At 34.5% G+C, this 23,810-nt stretch overlaps 1 protein-coding gene across 1 annotated transcript in view; it reads right to left on the bottom strand.

Moving 5' to 3' along the window:
- The window catches only part of LOC113519309 (uncharacterized), a 133,776-nt gene that overhangs the window by 18,210 nt on the left and 91,756 nt on the right, over positions 1–23,810 (bottom strand). Inside the window, exons 3-6 of the mRNA XM_052899632.1 lie at positions 4,672–5,589; positions 3,517–3,629; positions 1,787–1,973; positions 263–322 (exon numbers count right to left, since the gene is read on the bottom strand). Of these exons, the coding sequence (XP_052755592.1) occupies positions 263–322; positions 1,787–1,973; positions 3,517–3,629; positions 4,672–5,512 (1,201 nt within the window). The 5' untranslated portion in view covers positions 5,513–5,589. The remainder of the gene's footprint in view (positions 1–262; positions 323–1,786; positions 1,974–3,516; positions 3,630–4,671; positions 5,590–23,810) is intronic.

Below are 23,810 nucleotides of genomic sequence, written 5' to 3'. Positions count from 1 at the left end.
GAGACAGAGGTACCCATGCAAACGACTTTCGTACAAAGTCCCTCCCTCTAGTGAGATGCAACTAGTATATAATATTAATAAACGTTATAATTAAATTATGTTTAAAAAATAATTTTAAAATTATCTTTATGCTGGAAAGCGCTTTATAAAAAGAAGTATTATTGCCACAGGAGAAAACAGAGTTTGACTTGAAGACAAAGTGAGAGATACATACCAATGGTATTTGATAAAACGAACTCATAATTTAAGAATCTTAACTCACCCATTATCAGCATGATTACAGGTAACGTTGAGAGGCAGGCCAGGAACACTGTCATTAGGACTGAAACAAATAAGTATGTGTTAGTAAATGAACGGACGAATAACTTTTTTTAACTACCATATTATTAAAGTAAATTATTTATTTATTATTTATTACATAATAAAATTTGTACAAATGGCAAGCTTAATATCGTACGGAATTCTTATTCTTCATATAATAATATAGAAGGGCTAATATATAAAGTTGTAAGACTTCTGGTAATAATAGTAATAGTAAATCTTCGAGTGTTGGCAGTCGCACACATACTAATGGTAGCGGAATTAAACAAAATAATTCTAATCAAATAACCAAAATAATTTTTGTTTATTTATTTGTTTATTCATTAGTAGGTACAAATATGTGTACATGGCGGACTTAATGCTAAAAGCATTCTCTCCCAGTCAACCATAGAGAAGTGGCAGAATACTCGAATGCAGTACTAGTAATTATTGATATACGTACATACTAAAATTACATATATAAACGAATAAATATATATGAATAACAAATATACTTACACATATATGACATATACTATGTTATACACGAAATTGAGAATAATATAAAGCCCTTACTGCTCGGATAAAGTAAAAAAGTGAGCGTGAACGTTTTTTTTTTTGAAAGACGGTATAGTCGGTAGTCTCTTAATGGCATCAGGAAGCGCGTTCCAGAGTCGTGATGAATGTAGGAGAAAAGAGTTTGAAGCGTAACCAGTACGGTGAGAGGGGAGAGATAGTTGGAGAGTATTATTGGAACGAAGGTTACGCTCGTGAGTTCAAAAAGATACTGGAATTTACTACTTAAGGAATTAGGAGACTGGGGGTTTCGAAGAAGAGTGTAAAGGGTACAAAGAGTTCTAACGTTTCTGCGTTGACGAATGGAAAGCCACTTGAGCTGAGACCGATATAAAGAAATGTGATCGAACTTCCGAAGGTTGAAGATAAAGATAATTCTAATCAACTAACCGGTTTTCATTCTTTCATACAATCTAAAATTATGTATTTATCTAGTAATATGATGATTTTTCCCAAAAAACACAAAGCTTTAAATTATTCATATATTTATTTATTTATTGGAGAGCAAACACATCTAATTGCAGATATCGGCTCAAATCATCTTTTTTTTTATACAACTTAGAATGGCAGACAAGCTGACGGTCCACCTGATAGAAAGTGGTAACCGTCGCCTATAGACATGAGCAGTACTATGTACATAACAGAGTATACTGTTTCACACATGCTACCCCCCATGCGTTGCCATTCCTGAGGACTCAGGTGTTATTCTTCTGTACCCAGTAAATTCACGCTATATCCCACCCTTTAAACTGAAACACAGCCATGTAAACAACTGCTTCACGGTTGAAACACAAATGAGACAGAGGTACCCAAGCAGTCGACTTTTGTACAAAGTCTCCCTCTGGTATCGTTTAGTAGTAACAATGATATTATTAATTATAGAAAGTGTTAAATATTTTAATATACTTACTAGTTCTGTTCATAATTTTAGCAGCTCGACAGACAAAGTCGACAGTCCCTGATGCTTCCATATTGGCGTCTTTCAGTTGGTAGGCCACGGAGCCGTAGGTAGTGAGCCCTACCCCGAGGCCCAGGCCAGTTCTGTCGTTATACTTGGCCTGTTCACCGCATAACCTTCTTTGTTCATCACCTGATACCTAAATTAACAATATTCTATATTAAGAAATCTTTTCAACCGACTTTAAAAAGAAGGGGACTCATATCGGTCGTATTTTTTATATTTGTTTCTCCATCAGTTATAAATCGCTTTAGAAAATTATTTTTTATGTGAAAGTATATACTTTTTATAACCAATCTATTCTATTTAGTACAGATTGGTAACAAAGAAATTTTATCAACATCGGTTCAATGGTTTAGTTTTGCCACAAATCTTTTTTTTTTGTGGAATACAACCCGGTCCTGAGGGGGGAAAGGGATTGTTAGTAATGGAGACTGAGAATCCCATTGCTAGAAATATACCCAACCAGATCGACCTCCTCGCGGTTCTCCCTGGAAACTATCATGGTTTCCTTATGAATTTATCATGATGGGCTAACTGGCCTGTTTTCATTCTCATCTATCACCCTTCACTGGTGTTCCGCCAGCATATCCCGATAGCGCAGGGACTATCAGACTATTTTCACCCAGCAAAAAAAAAACCTGGTCCTGCAGAAACCTCTTTATCCCTTTTTTGAAGAACCCCATGCTATAGCCTCTTGGAAAAACCTCATATTGGTCCCTATAGTAATTTTATATCCATTAAAGGTTTCGTGAAATACCTTAATGTTTACGTGTTAAAGATTAAAGGAATAAATTGTTTCATTCACTATTGCGTGACCTATTCCTGTAACTGGATCTATTTCGTGAAATAACAGAGCGTGATTCCAAGCATTTATTTCATAAGAAAAGGAACGAATTCATTAGTGACGTGCCATAGTGATAAGTTATTCTCACTTAATTTATATTCTGAAAAAAATTGTGACTGAAAGCATTTATTTTTTTAACCATAATCATTGTATTAGACATTTAAGAATATATACTTTATTTTTTTTATATATATTGTTTTTATGGGCCATCTTTTACCATTTTTTACCATCGCACCGCTCGCCATCCACAGGGAATTCATCCTCACTCGCTTGAGCCTAAATGGTCACGTACAGTGCGGTTTCACAGAAATTTTCTTCCGTGAACGCTCAGGCTTCCGTGAAACCTCAGCAATGAACTCATTGCTGAGATTTTTCTTAGAGACTACAGTATGAAGTTCTTTATACAGGGTATATTAAGGTTTCTTCAGGATCGGCAATGTACACGTGACACCCCTGGTGTTACAGTCGTCTATAAGCTACAGTGACCGTTTAAAAAAAGTCATTAAGCTATTTAAATAAATTGCCATTTATTTAAATAGCTTAATTACTTTTTTATACAATTTAGAATGGCAAACAAGCTGACGGCTCACTTGATAGAAAGTGGTAACCATCACCTATAGACATAAGCAGTACAATGGACATAACAGAGTATACTATTTCGCCCATGATACCCCCCATGCGTTGCTATTTCTGAGGACTCATGTTTTATTCCTCTGTACGCTGTAGTTGTAATTGTAAATGTAAATGCGAATGGGACAAAGGTGCCAAAGCAAATGACTTTTGTACAAAATCTCTCTCTATTGTACTGCTACTTCTCCAGAAATTCGATACAAACCTGACTAACTGAACTGGAAGCTCGCCTGGATCCGGTATCTGATAATGCTCCCGTAGCACTGTGCCGCCCACCCACGGACGCCCTGTATGGAGACACACTTCTACCTTTTGTCCCTATACGAACAAAAAAACAACAAGTTAGTCATACAAATATATTATACAAATAAAAAGTAGTATAAAGGTTTTGTTTTTAGTTATTATCTGTTTATCTGGATGTTCGTTTCAGCTATAAGTAAAAATTACTGCACCAAATTAGAAGAGGTTCCACAGTAGAAATTTTTTTAAAATTGAACTTAAAATTTGCGGCATTCACAGTCGTTTAAACCATTTGATATATGTTTTATGTCAATACGGCCATCAAGAAGATGCCCATTTCGATGGTTTTCGAGTAGGATTTTGGAAATATCCGAAATCCACGTATACGAAACTGTAGAAAAAAACTAGTGAAATATAAGATTATAAGATAAAAAGAAAGTGGAAAAAGCTACCCAGCCAAAAATAAACCAGATAGCGGTAGCTAAAAATAAGCCTGATGCTACGTTAAAATTTATGAAAGGTTTAAAAATGAAAAGGAAATGTCACTGATACAGGTGGTCTGATAAGCTGAGGCTTGACATCTGTAATGAACTCATTTAAAACACCTAAAATAGTTCTTAGATTAGATTCTTAGAGTTTCTTAGATTTTCTTTCGTTTAATAATTTTCCAATCATAATAGTTATAAGTGTTAATAATAAAAATAATATTTTCGGTGGGTAATTACATTGATGTATAAATAACCTAGATATATAATTAGAGATATGTAATTTAAAAAAAAATTAAAGATAAATACATCATCATCATTATAACCTATTATAATCTTATCATTAATCACCAATTTATCCCATAAAAGAAGGATTTTACTCATTATCATAGATAGATAGATACTGTTTATTGTTTCCTCCAAAAGATTACAACAGTACCCTTATTCTAGATATAAAGTTAGTTATATTATTATATAAATTCAAACTAATTAATGATGTATTAAAGTACAATGCAATGGTGTAAGAGGAAGACAACTCGAAATAATACCCAAATCGTCTTCTCCTATAAAAAAAAGAGAACCTACATCTAGTAGTGGAGTCTTGGTCAAATAAAAGTTATTGAAATTTAAATTACCTGCAGCTTGACTATCTTCACTTGCCCGCCTCTCTTTAGACACTAAAGGCTCTTGGAACGTAAGCGTCAAACTCCCTCGTGGACTAACCCTAGCAGTATCAACTTCACCGGTGACCAGACTACCTCTTGCACTTCTCTCTGATGGGGCAATACTGCCTCTGGGGCTCCTTTGCGAATCAGGTATTAACGAACCTCTTGGACTTCTATTTATATCAGGCAGCTCTTTCGTCTTGAATGGCACATCGGTTGCTATACTCCCTCTAGGACTAGTCCTAGGACTGGGCCCTAAATCTTTTTGACTCCTTCCCGGATCAATTTGTATACTTGCTACTGAATGCCTCGGACTCCTGCCTACATCTGGCACAAGAGAATTTCTAGGCTGATTCCAAGATGTGCCTTCTGGTACTAAACTCCGTCTGGGACTTCTAGCTGTTATATCTGGAGTAATACTGTTCCTGGGACTCCTGTTAAAATCTTGGGGATTCAAACTTAACCGTGACCCATATGACAAGTCAACGCCTAAATTATTTCTATTGGGCGCGAGATTATTCCTTGTTGACATAGCAGTGTCTGGAGTAATGGAGTTTCTAGCTGATCTTACTTCAGGAACTAGAGAATGCCTTGGGCTACGGTGATACAAGTCTAAGGCTGCGTCAGGAGCAAGACTGGCGCGTGGACTTCTTTGTGGTGGTGGAGCATCCATTTCTTCATCAGTTTCCGTGGTAGCTAATGACGCTCTCCTTGAAGGCTGTGCTGAAGCTCTCGGAGATCTAGCCTGAGGTGAAGTAGCTGCACTTCTGGAAGCTCGACGACGCCTCGAAGAGGATGTTCTATGCAACATTTTGTTCAATGTTCACATCACTAGAGCTAATGGAAGCCTTGCAGCTTGCTGATTTCTTCGAAATGTTCCCACAGGACCTGAAATGAAACAAAACCTTTGTAGATTTTAATTTAATTAAAATATTTATCTATAATGTATTTGTATCAGGTCGATGTCTGTGTATGGAATATATTTAAAAAACGCCATTAAATTTTATTGTCATTAAAAATTGTTTGATCGGCTTTTAGTTTTGAGAGATTTGGCTAGTACTTGGCAGACGGATTGGCAACCGCATTTATGCTTTAGAGATGTTTTAAGAGAGACGTTGCTGTTCATCCCTCAATGTCGCCTCTTACAACACCCACGGAAAAGAAAATGTTTGCCTATTCTATGCCGGGACGGAAAAGAAAATGTTTGCCTATTCTGTGCCGGGGCTGTACGGCCATTATGATATAATATTTCAGAATATATGTTTTCTGTTATATATTAATTTAATAATAGTACACGGTCATTTAATTATAGCGGTACAATGACAACTCTACCAGTTAACAGATGGTGTATTTGTAATTTTAAACTTACTTCGCAAGAACTTCTCATGCGAACAAATTCGCGAGTTAATCGTAGTGAAGTAATAAATATAATTTTGTTGGCTCAATTTATCAATTTTAATATAATACTCGGGGCTTTGAAAAATCTTTCATTATAAGACTTCATAAACCGCGCAATTTAAGCTGATTGTTTACGACAAAATATAAATATTGTTTAGTAGGCGCACACTGTCAAGTAATCTTCTCTAATTTATGAAGGTCTCCGACAATATTACTTTACACTGCCTCTGTATTGAAATATATTTCAGAGAATATTAATAAACAAGTATCTAGCTTACCTAACAGTCGTATTACACTACGAAATATATAGGATTCTAATGAGTCGTAAATACATTTATGGAATATGGAAACGAATGGTGGTCAAATGAAATCACTGGGTGATTCAGTGGTTTAACATATTACTTCACCTTCTGATAGGCTCGGGCTAGATTCGTGTACAATGTAAATTATTATTTATGAGTATGTTTTTTTCTGTTATATCAGTATGGGTGTTTACCACGAGTAATAAGATATTGTAATATTGACATCAATATAGTATATATGATATCATTATGATGATACATACAAATATAGTTACAAAAATAAATTTATTTGAAACCATTTTTTTTTTATTTTAATATTACTGAACTTAATATTATTTTGCGGAAGTCCGCATCACTGGTTATTTGATTAGAATTATTTTGTTTAATTCCGCTACCATTAGTATGTGTGCAACTGCCAACACTCGAAGATTGACTACCACTATTACTACCAGAAGTTCCACAACATTCCATATTAGCTATCAATCTCTGACTGACTAAAGTTAACGTTTACAGTATGGATGCCGAACGGTTAACACTAGGCTTCGAGCAGTAACATAATAATTTATCTGAAGGTGCCTCGTTTAGAGGTGAAACACGTGGCACAGAACATGCGTGGACGGAATGACAGTTGGAAATTGATATCTAGTATGAAAAGTTGTGGAACTTCTGGTAGTAATAGTGATGGTCGATCTTCGAATGTTGGCAAACACACACACATATTAATAGTAGCAGAATTAAACAAAATAATTGTAATGCTAAACAGATTCAAATAACCAGTATTTGAATCTGTTTAGCAGTTGTCTAGTACACATACAACTCTACTTAATTTGTGATAATAATGTAATAATGTAACTATAGGTAGTTTATTAGATAACTTCTAAAAGTCTGAGAGAAATGTAAATTATTACAGTACTTTTAGGAATTTGTTTTACCAGTAAAACTCAATATCTTATCCAAGAAAACATGGATTGAAAAACTGCAAAAAAATTTGAATCTCCAATATCTGAGTTTTTATCTGTCGACCTACATTTCTTTGCATAAAATGTAGTTTGAAAAACCATTAATTAACTCAGATCTTACAGTTCTAACCAAATTTTTTTGTACGCTCCATTTTATACAAAAATATCATCAATGAAAAAATAATAAAGAACAAAAAAGCGAAGCAAAAATTGTTACAATCCATATTTTACTATTTGCACTATTGAACAAAGGAGCTTGCAACAAAGAATAAATGGCGCACAATCTCTTTGTTGCAAGTAGTTTAATAAGAAAAAACCCCATATCACAATTTTGACATACGTATTATAAGATAAAGTACTAGGAGTACTCTCCAACTAAATGGGCAGAAGCACTACTTGTATACGCAAATTACATTAAAATGTATTCCACGCACTCGAAATCACAGGTATAGAATCACACTATTTCATCATCATCAGAGGGAGACTTTGTACAAAAGTCGATTGCATGGGTACCACTGTCCCATTCGTGTTTCAACCGTGAAGCAGTTGTGTTTGCATAGCTGTGTTTCGGTTTGAAGGGTGGAATATGGCGTGAATTTACAGAGTACAGAGGAATAATATCTGAGTCCTCAGGAATGGCAACGCATGGGGGGTATCATGGGCGAAACAGTATACTCTGTTATGTCCATGGTACTGCTCATGTTTATAGGTGACTGTTACTACTTTCCGTCAGGTGGGCCGTCAGCTTGTTAACCATTCTAAGTTGCATAAAAAAAATCATCATCATCATCATATTAGCCCTTAACAGTCCATAACTGCTGAACATAAGCCTTGGGGGGTTTCCCAGTAGTTGCCATGCTTGGCAGGTGGATTAGTGACCACAGTTAGGCTTTAGAAACATTTTAATTGTGACCATGCTCGCCCTGTCTATATCTCGCTCTCTCTTAGTCGCCTCTTACGATGCCTGCAGGAATGGACGGGAAGACCTATTCTATGCCAGAACCACATGGCCATATAGCTATTTATAATAATAAAATAAAATTTAAAGGAGACTTTGTGGACAGAAGTTAATCTTATTATATTAATTTTAAATCCTCTCCTATAGTTCTAATTATTTCGGTAAAGATCCTTCACATAAGATAACTGGTACAGGCTGCTCCGAAAATAGCTATTTGGGTTTTATCGTTTCAAGGTTTTCGCTGTTAAAGAAGTACTTACCAACAAAAACACAATCGGTTTTACCTGAACACAGTTATGTACTTCAAGGGCAAAAGATAATCTCGGATTGTATTAAAGGGAAATATTCGAGGAAAATTAATTATGGAAACCCTTTTGGCCTTTTTACAAGCTCCAACGTAATGACGTCAAATCTCAAGAGTTCGGATATCACGGACACCAACATTATTGTGCATTCAATTTGTCAACTTGGAGACAAGATCGTTAGTAATTGAGAAGCTGATACTCATTGGTAGTAAAATTCCTTCTCTGGTCGACCTTCACACGATTTATTTTGGAGACTATCGTGGCTAATTCTCAGTAAACTCATCAAGGTGGGTTATGACCTGACTCCATGGAGGATGAAGAGTGAGTGATGATAAGGACCTATCATCAATCACTCTCCATCCCCACCTATTATCACCCACTTCGCCAGAAGGAGACTTTGTACAAAAGTAGTTTGCTTGGATGCTTTTATCCCATACATCTTTCTGCCTTGAAGCAATCCATTTCCGTATTTAGCTAGGAAGGAAGGAAAGAAGGAATATGGCAATGTGTCCTCAGGAATGACACCGCATGAACATAACCATAGGTTACACGATACACTCTGTTATGTCCATGAGGCTGCTTATGTTTATAGGCGATGATAACCACTTTCCACCATGAGCTTGTTTGCCATTTTAAATTGCATAAAAAACCCTCATACTCCACCCATATATACTGATTGCCCAATTACTATCCCATTTTCATCCTTAAAGATTTTTTTATACAACTTAGAATGGCAAACAAGCTCACCGCCCACCTGATGGAAAATGGTAACCGTCGCCTATAGACATGAGCAGTACCTATAACATATATAACAGAGTATACTGTTTCGCCCATGATACCCCCCATGCGTTGCCATTCCTGAGGACTCAGGTGTTATTCCTGTGAATTCCCTGTAAATTCACGCCATATCGCACCCTACAAACCAAAAGCAAAACCTTCAAAACACAGCTATGCAAGCACAACTGCTTTACGGTTGAAACACGAACACGAACGGAGGTACCCAAGGAAACGACTTTTGTACAAAGTCTCCCTCTTTCGATACTTCTTTTTGTTCTAATAAGCCTTTTACAGATTTACAAATTCTCTCTAATAAATAATTTAAAAATAATTGGACTTTTATAATTTTCAAAATTGGCGTTTAGGACTGTAAATAAAAAATGTTATGTCTATCAAGACCTCCCGATTTTCTTGTTAACGATCTCTTAACGTTATTTGAAAAAAAAAAAAAACATTTAAAACAAAATTGTGAATTCGTTGATTCATCGAGAGAGGACATTTGTCAATGTATTTAAAACACTCCCCATTGGATCTTAACTGCTATATTTCCCTGAATAATATTTCAATCCTTTTTAAAAGCAGGGGCATCCAAATATAGATAAAATAATTACAACATTAATTCATTGTTGCTATTCAAAACATTTTACTGAAATAGAATTTTAATATAAACTCAAAAGGAAAAACAATATCTGAGTTCTATTTATAACAGATATTGTACTCAAAACTCAATTACTTTTATTATAAATTCTGTCTGAAATGAAAGAAAACAGCAACTTGAATCTTGAGAAAATTAATACTGAACGGTGTAGTCATTATTTATTTAATTTATTTATATATATATATATATATATATACTCTCGTATATATATATATATATATATATATAAATAAATTAAATTAAAATAAATTAAAAAATATATATGTATATATATATATAGGTTGTAGTAGCGACCTCTTGTATCTTTATATATATATATATATATATATAAATATATAAAGATACAAGAGGTCGCTACGACAACCTTTACACTATTTTTATTTTCATGATCATTATATGGACCGTTAATGAACATAGTTCAGCATATTAACGGCCATATTGACTTCTTTATAGGGGGGGGGGGGTCTTGTCAGTAGTCGCTACTTGGTAGGTAGGTTGGCAACCACAGTTAAGCTTTTGGTCATGTTTTAAGAGGAACGCCTGCTGTCTATTACTCGACTTTTATTTACTTTATTTTAAATTAAATAAAATATACCGATAAATTAATAAATTGAATTTAAAACGTGAAAATGTGTACAAATAGATTTTGGCTCGTAATGAGCTTAGTTTTTTGCTCCATAACATTTGGGTGACATATTTTCTTTTTAATAAAACGAAGCGTGCCATTTTTCAGTGTTTCAAGTGATTCGATAAAAAATTCCACAAAATAGATGGATTTTTCAATGTATTTAATTGTATTTATTATTATTATGTAGGTTTATATTTTAACTGAACTCAAAAAAAGGTAGATTCTCAATTCGGTTGTATCCTTTTGTGTTTGTTACCTCATAACTTCGTTAATTGAACACCGATTCAGAATTTTTCTTTTTTGTCTGAACTAAGTAAACCATTGCCAATCTGTAAGTATAGTATTAATATAGTATACTTACAGAGTGGCAATAGTTTAGTTTTTAAATGAAAATAGCTGGTTTTACCACTATAGAAGTCGATATTTTTGTGGAAAACAATCTTAATTATATTGTAGACCAAATAGTTTTTTTTTTTTTTTATACAACTTAGAATGTCAAACAACCTGACGGCCTACCTGATGGAAAGTGGTAACCGTTGCCTATAAACATGAACAGTACCATGGACATAACAGACTATACTGTTTCGCCCATGATACCCCCTATGCGTTGCTATTCCTGAGGACTCAGGTATTATTCCTCTGTACCCAGTAAATTCACGCCATATCCCACCCTTTAAACCGAAACACAGCCATGCAAACACAACTGCTTCACGGTTGAAACACGAATGGGACAGAGGTACCCCAGCAATCGACTTTTGTACAAAGTCTCCCTCTGGTGTACAATGTATATTAATCAAAATGACAACCAATTTTATTAACTATAGTAAAATATAATCAAACAAAGTAGTCAATACAGACAAGCATCATTATATAATAAATTAATTAAAAAAAGCATCACTTTTTTTAATCCATTTCTTCAAATAGCATTAGTTTCTGTATATGTATATTATTTTATACTAAACCTTACGATACACATTATTTTCTCTTTTTATTATTATTATTTCATCCGTTAACTGTCCACTGCTGGACATAAGCCTTTCCCGCAAGAGTTTTGTCATTAGTTGCCACTTGGCAAGCGGGTTGGTAACCGCAGTGATGCTTTTAAAGATCTTTTAAGAGGGATGCCGCTGCCCATCCCTCGGTCTCCCTTAGTCGCCTCTTACGTCACCCACGGGAAAAGAAAGCTCATTCTATGCCAAGACCACACGGCGAATTAATTCCTTTTACTGAGAAATAACTAGATATTCTAATATAGCAGGTTTTAGCAAATAATTTGTATTAAAACAGTATATTTAAACGGACTATCGGAACTTAACGCGACGGTATTGCAGGTAAATAGTACATACATATCTGATTTTTATTGCACGACGTTTCGACGTGGATTGCAACACGTCGTGGTCACGTAAAGTCGTAAAGTCAAGTGTATGAGTACTATTTAACTGTAATCGCGTCGCTTTAAATCCCGATTGTGAAGAAATATATGTAAACGACACGAAAATTTACAATTTAAACACTCTATCTAGAATTAAGTCCTTAAAAAAATATTTAAAGATAAAAAATTTCTTTGAGATCACTGCCTACTGGTAGGGTACCTAGGATACTTGCTGCATTTCCACGCTGAATAGCAATGGAAATGCATTGACCAAAGTATAGGCCAGCCTTCCGATGACCAGAGCTTTCCACCAGCTGGCGTAAAATCTGTTTAAAAAGATTCATGGCCTTGGGGGCCATCCGGACCCAGAGTTTTAACTCCAAACGTCGCATATGATATTTGTAGCACGTAGACGTAAGGTGTGTATAAAATAGATAGATCTAGAATCTGGATCAACACGCTTACTATCTTATATAGTAAGCAAGTAGATAGTATCTATATGTCATTGTGAATTATAATATGCCTGTCTTAGAATAGTCATACCTAATTTATGACTCTTCTATCTTGGACATTTACGTCCAGATATTCCGTGGAGCGATAAATAACAGCGAGAAATTAATTTTAAGCGTTTATAACGTAGCATATTTTTCGATGTTTCCCTTCGCCGTCGACCCTTCAAATTATGAAATAGATATTAAGGAATATTCAGCAAAATTACGTTTAGATTTAAATAAGTAAAACATTTCGCTCCCTTTAGATTTTAGAATTTTCCGATGACTAATTAAATAAAGTCAGACCATTTTTTTTCCTTTCGACTGACTTATTAATTCTTTTTAAAACTTATTTAATTCGAAGCTTGAGTCCGTCAGATTATGTTAATTCAGTGGTTCTTTGATCATTCATTTTTACACGTGTAAATTGTCACTTACGAGTATATTACATTAAATACTTACCTATAATGTACATACCTACTATTTTGAATTCATTATTTATTGTGACTTATAAAGGATGCGAAATAAAAAAAACTGATTTTTAGATGTTGCCTAAGCACTGTCAGAGCACACACTAAATCAAGGAAAAAGGTAATTCTATATTTATAAGTATAGTGCGTACCCTCAGTATTTTTAATTTTTATTTATAATGGACTGTATTAATAATAAAAATATAAGTGGGTACATTTATATAGGTATACAAGTAAAAAAGTACAAATAATAATAAAATAAACTAAATCGTAGTGCGTCGCCTACAGTAACTAATAAATTACGATTTTATATTACGTATGAAAATTGTACTGTTTCTAAAGAAAAAAAAAAAAACTAAGATTCATTTTACTAAACTGTTATCTTGGAGAATTCTACATCACTGGTTATTTGATTAGAATTATTTTGTTTAATTCCGCTACTATTAGTATGTGTGCAACTGCCAACACTCGAAGACTGACTACTATTATAAAAGTTAGTTACTAAAAGTTTTAAGACCTTCCATATTGGCTTTAAATCTCCTGCATGCAAACGTTGCAAAAAGTTTGTACAATGTAGACGTGAAACGGTTAAAACTAGAATAGAATAGAATAGAATAGAAATCATTTATTCAAATAAACTTACATTGAAGCACTTTTGAAAAGTCATTACATTTTTTTTAATCTACCGCTCGTTCGGAAAGCTGTCTCATCACAAGAAGAACGAGCAAGAAACTTGCGTGTTGCTCTTTTAAATAATTTTATTATTACTTTACATTTTTAAGTTTAATTGTGTGAATACAAACCACCAATTAGCACTAATTCAATTAAATACTCAAAAAGAAAAAATATTGAATACATAACCAACTGGTTAAACAATTAATAAGAGGAAATCAGTCATAGTGATTAGAGCAGACCAGTCCCTACAAGCAGCACCCGTTCACGAGTATGACGGATGAGCCAGCCATCACTGCGCTCGACCATATTTTAGGGAGCCCAATGACCCGGCCCACCACGCCGCCACAAGTCTGGACATTTTAGTGAGCATGACTACTCAAAACACTAGACCACGTCAAAGCTACTCACAATTGCCATCTGATAGTTATAGTATTCACATTTTACATAAGAATGCATGCGGCAATTAATACAAAAAACCGCTACGCTTTCATATTTCTAAAATTAATCAATTAAATCAAGAAAGCAATGAGAAAATAAAATTATAACTAATGCTAATAAACTAATTATTTACTTGATATGTTGTCATCTATGAATTCGTCTATCCTGTAATAGGCTTTCTTACATAAAAATTGTTTAATATAAGATTTGAATTGCCTCTCTGTCAGATTTAATGCAGATTCCGGCAGTTTATTATAAAATCTTATGCAATTACCATAGAATGAATTACTTATTTTGTGCAGACGGCATTTAGGTAAAATAAGCTTATTTATATTGCGTAAGTTTCTACTTGTACAGTCTTTGAGTTTTTAAAACTCTCTAAGTTCTTCCGTGTATACATAATATTTTCATAAATGTATTGTGAAGTAACTGTGAGGATATTTGAGTCTTTAAAGCACTGACGTAATGACTCTCTTGAACCCATACCATAAATAGAACGTATGGCTCTCTTTTGTAAAACAAATATAGTATTTATATCGGCTGCTTTACCCCACAGCAAAATGCCGTAAGACATTATGCTGTGAAAATAACTAAAATAAACAAGTTTAGCCGTCGCCTTGCATGGACGAAATGGCAGTCGAGGATTGATGGCTAACATGGAAAGTTGTAGAACTTCTAGTAATAATCTATTATTCTTTATTTTTTTGGCTATTCTTTATCTTTATTTTTTTAGCAATTGTTTTTTTACAAAGAAGTAATGTAGCTGTTGATTTTTTGAAGATAAATAAATATATGTATGTAAACACATATAATGTTAAGTATATCGTAGATAGATACGTATGTAATGGATGGACGTTAAGATTACTATCAAAGGAAAGATGAGTTGGGACAATATGAAAGGTAAATAACGAATAATGCCTTTTAAAAGGAGTGCATCTGGCGATGACGGCTGAAAGAGATCAATAGAAAAGAAAAATATAATACGTCGAAACTTCTAGACGAGCATCCTTTTCACAATACGCGTATATTAATACGGTTATGTTTATAATTCTATACTTACTATTACAAAAATGTAAAGGCCTCCTCTCCACTACTTGCTGTATACAACGGGATCCTTAATTGGAGTTCTTTTGATACCAGAGGGAGACTTTGTACAAAAGTCGTTTGCTTGGATACCTCTGTCCCATTCGTGTTTCTACCGTGAAGCAGCTGTGTTTACATGGCTGTGTTTCGGTTTAAAGGGTGGGATACTCGTATGGCGTGAATTTACAGGGTACAGAGAAATAACACCTGAGTCCTCAGGAATGGCAACGCATGCGGGGTATCATGGGCGAAACAGTATACTCTGTTATGTCCATGGTACTGCTCGTGTGTATAGGCTACGGTTACCACTTTCCATCAGGTGGGCCGTCAGCTAGTTTAATATTCTAAGTTGTAAAAAAAAAAAAAGAAAAAATCTACCCCCATCTTATGGAATGTAATAATAAATAAATAAATAGAGGATCATTGTCATATTAGCCTTTAACTGTCCACTGCTGGACATAAACCTCCCCCTTGGGGGGTTTTGCCAGTAGTTTACCAGTAGTAGCCACGCTTGGCAGGCGGATTGGCGGCCGTTAGGCTTTGAAGATGTTTTAAGGAGGACACTGCTGTTCATTCCTCGCCCTCCCTTAGTCACCTTTTTAATGGATGAAAATGGAATGGTAACCCCCACCCGCGCTACCGGTACACACCGGCGGGGCACCAGTGAAGGATGATGCAGGTGGATAGTGAGGATGAAGCAGGTCAGTTAGCCCATCGTGACGAATTCAACAAGAATTGTTCACGATGGTTTCCAGGCGGAACCACGTGGAGGTCCACTTAATAGGGCATATTACTAGCAATGGGGCTGTCAAACTCCATTGCTAACAATCCCTTTCTCCCCTTTTCCCTTAGTCGCCTTTTACAACACCTACGGAAAAGAAAGGAGTGGTCCATTCTATGCCAGAATCACGCGCCGAAATAATGATTATTATTTAACCGAAACCACAATATATTACTTTCCGAAAATAAATGTAAACAAACGTGTGTGTACAAATGTGAAAATTTAAAATTAACTACGCAATTGGTCGCATGAAAAGCGGGCGGAACACGAAACAGTTTTGGTTTTAACTTTATTGATTTCATTTGTCATGAAACGTCATGGAACTTTAACAAAGTGAGAGTTTTTACGTAAGTCATCTACTCCGTACTACTCGTGGGTCTTCTGTGAAGCAATTCAGTATACTCTGTTATGTTCATGATACTGCTCATGTCTATAGGCGACGGTTACCACTTTCCATCAGGTGGGCCGTCAGCTTGTTTGCCATTCTAAGTTGCATAAAAAAAAATCTTTAGGGATGAAAATGGGATAGTAATTTACACTTATAACTTTTGTACAATCGAATTGAAACCTTCTTCTTTTTGAAGTAGCTTTAAAATCATAACAATCCAAATACTATTTTTATTTTTAAAAGTTACAATATATTATCACGATCACAGATTGTTTACTTTTTTTTCCTGTGAAGTTCCAATCGTTTGTTTCAATTAATTCCTTTATTTCTGCCTTTAAATGTCACGAATGGAAACAACTATTAGATAAGGATCATGAGACAAAGATGAATGGTATGTCAGTCCGCGATCTATCCTTGATACAGTGGCGGGAACACGAGAATGCTTTCTCGTAAAAACTGATAGATAGAGTGGAAAGGTTTCCAACTGATTACGCCTTTGTCGCTTAGAAAGCAATAAATGTAGGCGGAATGGATTCTTTTTTTTTTTTCTAAATAAATGAACGGTTACCACTTTCCATCAGGTGGGCCGTCAGCTTGTTTGCCATTGTAAGTTGTATAAAAAAAAAGTCAGTTCTAAACAGATTTGGAAAATTATTTTTTTATCTAATATTATATATATTTATATAATTCAGATTTGAAAACTTCATTTTCTTTTAATTATTTAATTTATCTCACGTTCCCTTTAAAATGAATCTTGCTGGTTACTCTGTTTGATTCATAAATTATTTCATTTGCTGTTACACTTAGTACAGCTAATACAGTCAATTGTTTTAGTAATATTTATGTATTTATTTAAGTACTAGCGACCCGCCCCGGCTTCGCACGGGTACACATTATATCATATCACATTAGAAACCTCTAAAATTATCAGTGTTTCTCTACTATATTATGTATGTATTATATACATATAAACCTTCCTCTTGAATCACTCTCTCTCTCTATTAAAAAAAAACCGCTTCAAAATCCATTGCATAGTTTTAAATATTTAAGCATACATAAGGACGGATAGAAAGCGACAGCGACTTTGTTTTATACTATGTAGTGATGTACTTATTTATGCATGTATATATTTATTTATTTAATATATTATATGTACGTTTATATTAGTCTAATTATGTGTTTATAATATATGAATTCAATAAGTAATACTTTTTATTTTACCTCTATTCAATAATGCACCGCCCACTTATTTCTCGGTTTGCCCAATGATTGAGTGGTGGAGAACACCATCCGATGTTATATCCATCATAAGTACATAGTTCCACTATGTACTAAAGTTTAAATAAATTTAAAAAAAAAAACTTATTCGACCCATAGAAATTTTATCAAAATCCATTGAGTATTTTAGTTTTTAAATTAAAATAACTGTTTTCGTTTCATTTTTGTATTTGATAGTTCTCCCTTGCCTCCAATAGCTTTTTGTAAAACAATAAAAAAAATCGACGTGACACGTTTTAAGCGATAATAAAATTGCAACGTATGTGAAGTACATACCTTTTGCGGTGCAGTTTTTGTCATATGTATAGAGTTGTTTAAATCTATTATTTTGCTTCCATTTCAAAAGCTTTTTATATATTATGTAGATAGATAGATAGATAATTTATTTACATTACTTACAGCACACAAATTACAATACAAACATACACATAATACACAGTAAAAGAGATAAAAGAATGAAAAACAAAAAAAAAACAACAACAAAAAAAAAACAAAAAGCAAAATATATAAAACAACAATATCCTTTTTCTTATTTCATGCGTGTGCCATAGTAACACAAAATGGTCACAACTCAGTTTATTGCTTTGCCCTCAAAAGAGCAAAATACTGATATTCTGTTGTGGCCAAGAGTCAGTCGCGAAATTCCTTATTAAAAATAATAATAAAAAGAAATATGAATAAAATGCATTGTGTGTGTATATATGACACTTGTGATTGCATCAGAACTTCATCTATATGCAAAGAATCCTTTTACCAAGACAGACTTGACCTCTAAACAATTTAGATCCACTACCGAACTGATGCTATTTGGTCGAATAATGCTTTCAGATGCCATTTGCTTCGAATGCAGATATGCAAACGACATATCCGAATATCTGTAGGTCTTAATAATTTATATACCGATCCATCTCTCCAATTTTTTTTATACAATTGAGAATGGCAAACAAGCTGACGGCCCACCTGATGGAAAGTGGTAACCGTCGCCTATAGACATGAGCAGTACCATGGACATAACAGAGTATACAGTTTCCCCCATGCGTTGCCATTCTTAAGAACTCAAGTGTTATTCCTCTGTACCTTGTAAATTCACGCCATATCCCACCCTTCAAACCGAAACACAGCCATGCAAACACAACTGCTTCACGGTAGAAACACGAATGGGATAGAGGTACTCAAACAATCGACTTTTGTACAAAGTCTCCCTCTGGTACTTCAGTGGCCTATTAAAATAGGCTTGGTGTATTGGCATGTAGTATGTGTATTAGGCATAGCGATTCCACGCAATCGATCTACTACATCCAGCCATGGGTAGGGGCTTGCTCTAGCTATATCCTAAGGGTCCAGACTGCAAATATTTGAACCATTGTCTGATTCACATATAATATACAAAAAAGTTTAGGCCGTTGTTATTTTTAACTAGCTGAGCTGACCCGGCGAACTTCGTTCCGCCTAACAGTCGATTCATTAATTTTTTAGTTTTTTTTTTTTATTATGATCCTTACTTAATTTTATTTTATTTTTACTTATTCCAAATTAAGTTATATTTTTATTGACAATAGCTGTAGGATGCGCGTGAGCTGCGCGCGGTACTGGACGGTACTTGGAGATTTGCAATATTACTTTATTTTTTCTAAAATAAAAGAGTTTTCTAAAATAAACGTAGCCTAAGTTACTCCTTATTACATCAGCTACCTGGCAATAAAGGTTCCGTCAAAATCGGTCCAGACATTTCAGAGATTAGCTGGAACAAAGAGACAGACAAACAAAAATTGTAAAAAAGTCTTATTTTGGTATATATATCGTATATATATTCATATACATGTAGTAAAAAACGATTTTTTATTTATAAGTATAGATAATAATTTAATAGTTTAAATTTAATACATATATTGTACCAAAATTGTATGGGTGCTAGTTACTTTTATTAAACAATTTATTTATTTATATTTATTACATCTTATTATATCATCCGTAAACTGTCCACTGTTGGACGTAGACCTCCCCCATTCTATGCAGATTGACAACCGCATTTAGGTTTTGGTGATGTTTTAAGAAAGACGCTGCTTATCATCCCTCGATCATTAAGTTCCCTTAGTCGCCTCCCTCGACTTTTTTTTTATACAACTTAGAATGGCAAACAAGCTGACGGCCCACCTGATGGAAAGTGGTAACCGTCGCCTATAGACATGAGCAGTACCATGAACATAATAGAGTATACTGTTTCGCCCATGATAACCCCCATGCGTTGGCATTCCTGAGGACTCAGGTGAATTCATGAGAAAGAATGGTGCACAGCAGTATCGTTTATAACTAAACTAGCAATCCGCCTCGGCTTCGTACGGGCTTTTTGAAAATAAACTACAACCATCACTGATAATGTGGCTTTCTATAGATGAAGGGATTTCTGAAGTTGATTTAGTATTTTTTGAATTTATACATTATGAACGAAAGATCAAATCTCTCCTCTTTATAAGATGGTTTACTTACAACGCTGAAGAATTTTACCTTTCGAAGGAAAGATTTTAATCTACTTGTTATTAAGGCGTTCCGAATACAGGGTTGCGTATTTTAAAACATTTTACATTTTTAATTTATTTATATTATATTTTGAATTATTTTAAATATATATTTTTTTTAAAGTACCCGTAACCGGCGAGCGTGTACGAAAAGATTGATGAATGTGGAAGAAGCGAAAGAGGTTTGTTTGAATCGAAGCATTTGGCGTTCCATTGTTTCTGCCTACCCTAATGGGAGACAGGCGTGACAGATATGTATGTATGTATGTATTTTTTTTTATTTAAATATATAACGCGATTATGATAGCGTATTCTGAACCGATTTTTATAATGTTTTTTTGCAATTTACAGGGATTACTTGCATGTTGACTATAATTAATACAGGATCAGCATGCAAATAAACCCTATTAATAAGAAAAACAATTTTCAAAATATATTCAGAATTTACGACGTAATCGTGTATATTAATAAAAAAAACAATTGAAAATCTATATCTATAAGTTGTTTTATAGTACATTACTGCAGCGGCCAGCAACTGAGGCATTGATGGACGAACGTTCAAATGTGGGCCGAGGCGTAGCCGAGGCACACATATGTGAGTCCATCAATGCCTAGTTGTGGCCAAGGCTTGTATAGTACTTTTCTCAAACAATGCGCGAAAATTAAAAACACAATTTTACTTTTTAAATTCAATGAGGAATAACGAACAATAATAATTTTTCATGCGCCATAATGTTCCCTTGTTTTTTTTTCAATAAACAGGTTTCTATTTGCAAGCGTGTTCGAAATTTAAATAAAACCTTGTATTAATTACCTCCTTGGTAGCCATGTTTCGAAGTAAAAGGTCATTCCATTTTTAAATTACAGGACAGATATGAGTTTACATAGTAATTTATCTGGCCGCAAAACACGACAGATATGGATTTTCATACAACTTTTGCCGGCTGCTGTCCATATGTTTCTGGCCAGTACGGCAATGTTGATTTTTCTCGAAGAAGATTGTCAAAATAATGCTCACATTTCCAAGCATGTTTGAGAAAAATTAATTATCCAAACACTAATTTTAATAAATTAATTAATAAAACAAATGATAAACTCTTTATTATTTCCCCACTCAAAGAATGGTATAGATTACACGAGTACACAAAAAGAATCTTAATTTCCATTTCATTTACCAGAGGGAGACTTTGTACAAAAGTCGATTGCTTGGGTACCTCTGTCCCATTCGTGTTTCAACCGTGAAGCAGTTGTGTTTGCATGGCTGTGTTTCGGTTTGGAGGGTCGGATATGGCGTGAATTTACTGGGTACAGAGGAATAACACCTGAGTCCTCAGGAATGGCAACGCATGGGGGGTATCATGGGCGAAACAGTATACTCTGTTATTTCCATGGTACTGCTCATGTCTATAGGCGACGATTACCACTTTCCATCAGGTGGGCCGTCAGCTTGTTTGCCATTATAAGTTGTATAAAAAAATAATACTTCAAAGCAAAATAAATACAAGTGAAACAAAGACTATCTCTCTAACTATACGACTGTGTAATCATTATATACAGTTTTCTAATATACTAAACCATTGCTAAATATAGAGACTGTTCGGGCCGAGTCGATATCTTCTAATATCGGCTCATGAGAATATATAGGTCTTAATAGTGGTTTCTCGAATGTTGTCGAACACTACACATCGGAATGGCTGACCGTTCTCGTAATATTGTAGTACAAAACAGATTTGTTGGTTGCAAATAATATTTTTCCTGTTACATGGTGCAAATGTAAGAAAAATTAGCACACTATTTTTAAAAACCTGACTCTGTTATGTCCATGGTACTGCTCATGTCTATAGGCGACGGTTACCACTTTCCATCAGGTGGATTGTCAGCTTGTTTGCCATTCTAAGTTGTATAAAAAAAAAGTCAATCTTCGGACGCATACGATTTTTAGCGGAGTTGAACAAAATAGTTCTAATCAACAGTAATATCGACTTCTGCAAAACGACACCTCAGTTTAGTTTAGTAAAATATAAAACTGTCCTATTTACACATTTACAAAATTTTATTAAAAACGTTTGAACTGTTTCCGAGATTACCACGAAGAAACATCGTAACACGAGATTTTGATATATTAAAATTATCCAATAATTTATTGCACCAGTATTACAGGACTTGTTGAAAGATTTTATTGAAAATCTTAGTGTAGTACAAAAGGCGGCCTTATCGCTAAGCAATCTCTTTCAGACAACCTTTGGGTAGAAGGTATTAAAGAATGAATGGTAAAATTTGTATTCCTATTTCCCATTATCAGATATCCACTTATTTATTTTCCATTCAAATCAAACCTATAGACTAGCGATTGACAATCCATTGAATTTCAAATGCGGGCCGTTATTGGCCGTTTGCCATCGACGGTCTGCGACTCGATGTCCAAACACGATAATTGGACTCGATTATTGACAATCGACGATTGTCAATCCCTTTGGTGGATTAACGATTTTGGAATCGAGAACTCGCTTCGCAAAGGATTTTCAACAAAAACCTTCTCAATTTTATTCTATTACGTTTGAATGTAGGTTGTGCGCACGATATCTTTCGTAAACCGCGTTTTAGGATTTCATTTCAATTAAAATGTTTTATTTTTAGAATGCTATCCAGATGAATGTGAAGGATAGATACCCTCAAACGTTGAATGTGGATATTTTAACCTTAAAACGTGATTTAAAACTCCTCTTTGTAGTGTTTCTCTACAGTTTTTCATAGTATTCCCTATTTAAAACAAAAATAGACTTAAAGAAAACAAACTTTTATCTACAACTTCATCTGCGTTACTGGAACCTGTCGATTAATCAGAATAAATAACAGCTTATGTGCTTCTCCGTCCACGTGGTTCCGGAATAGAACAGACCAGTCCTTCCTTTCTGACGGATGTCGTAAGAGGCGACTATGGGAAGTTAATGGTCGAAGGACGAGCAGCAGCGTTTCTTTTAAAATATATATAACCGCAGTTAAAATTTGGAGATATTTCGCCAATACGTCAGCCAAGTATGGCAGCTACTAGCAAAACTTCTCTTTATGAGGGAGACTTATGTTCAGCAGTGGTCATCCATCTACATCTCAAAGAGTAGGTGCATACGAAATTTTCTAATAATTGGTTGTGTCGTTAAAGCGCCAAGATGCATAAAACAAACAAACTCACCTTTACATTAATAATATTTTATTGATAAAAATGTATTTATATTTTAATGTAATAAGGACCAGATTACCTTACGTATATTTAAGTCGAGCAAAATCGCGTCACGGCCGCTCTTGACTAAAAATCCCGGATGGTCCCGAAATTAGTCGATCTTTCTCGACTAAAATATATGTAAATTAACCTGGTTGTTATTACATTAAAATATAATGTGTTCTTCGAAACTTTTAACAGTACGGGCATAATTATATTTAACTCTTTAACTGTTAACCCTATATGTTAGAACTTATTTATTTAGGCAATTGAGGTGCTTCGTACCGCTCCACGGACTTTCGGTGTAACTTCTAAATATTCGGGACTCGCTTTTCATTCATTGTAATAAGTTGGCGTCATAATTCAATTTGGAAGTTGTACTAAGTCGTAGTCATTAGTCAAAAGTTGGCCGAGC

The sequence above is a fragment of the Galleria mellonella genome, unplaced genomic scaffold (genome assembly GCF_026898425.1).
Source record: "Galleria mellonella isolate WM207_F2 unplaced genomic scaffold, CSIRO_AGI_GalMel_v1 utg606, whole genome shotgun sequence".
Lineage (NCBI taxonomy): Eukaryota > Metazoa > Arthropoda > Insecta > Lepidoptera > Pyralidae > Galleria > Galleria mellonella.
This window is presented reverse-complemented; position numbering and strand designations above follow the sequence as displayed.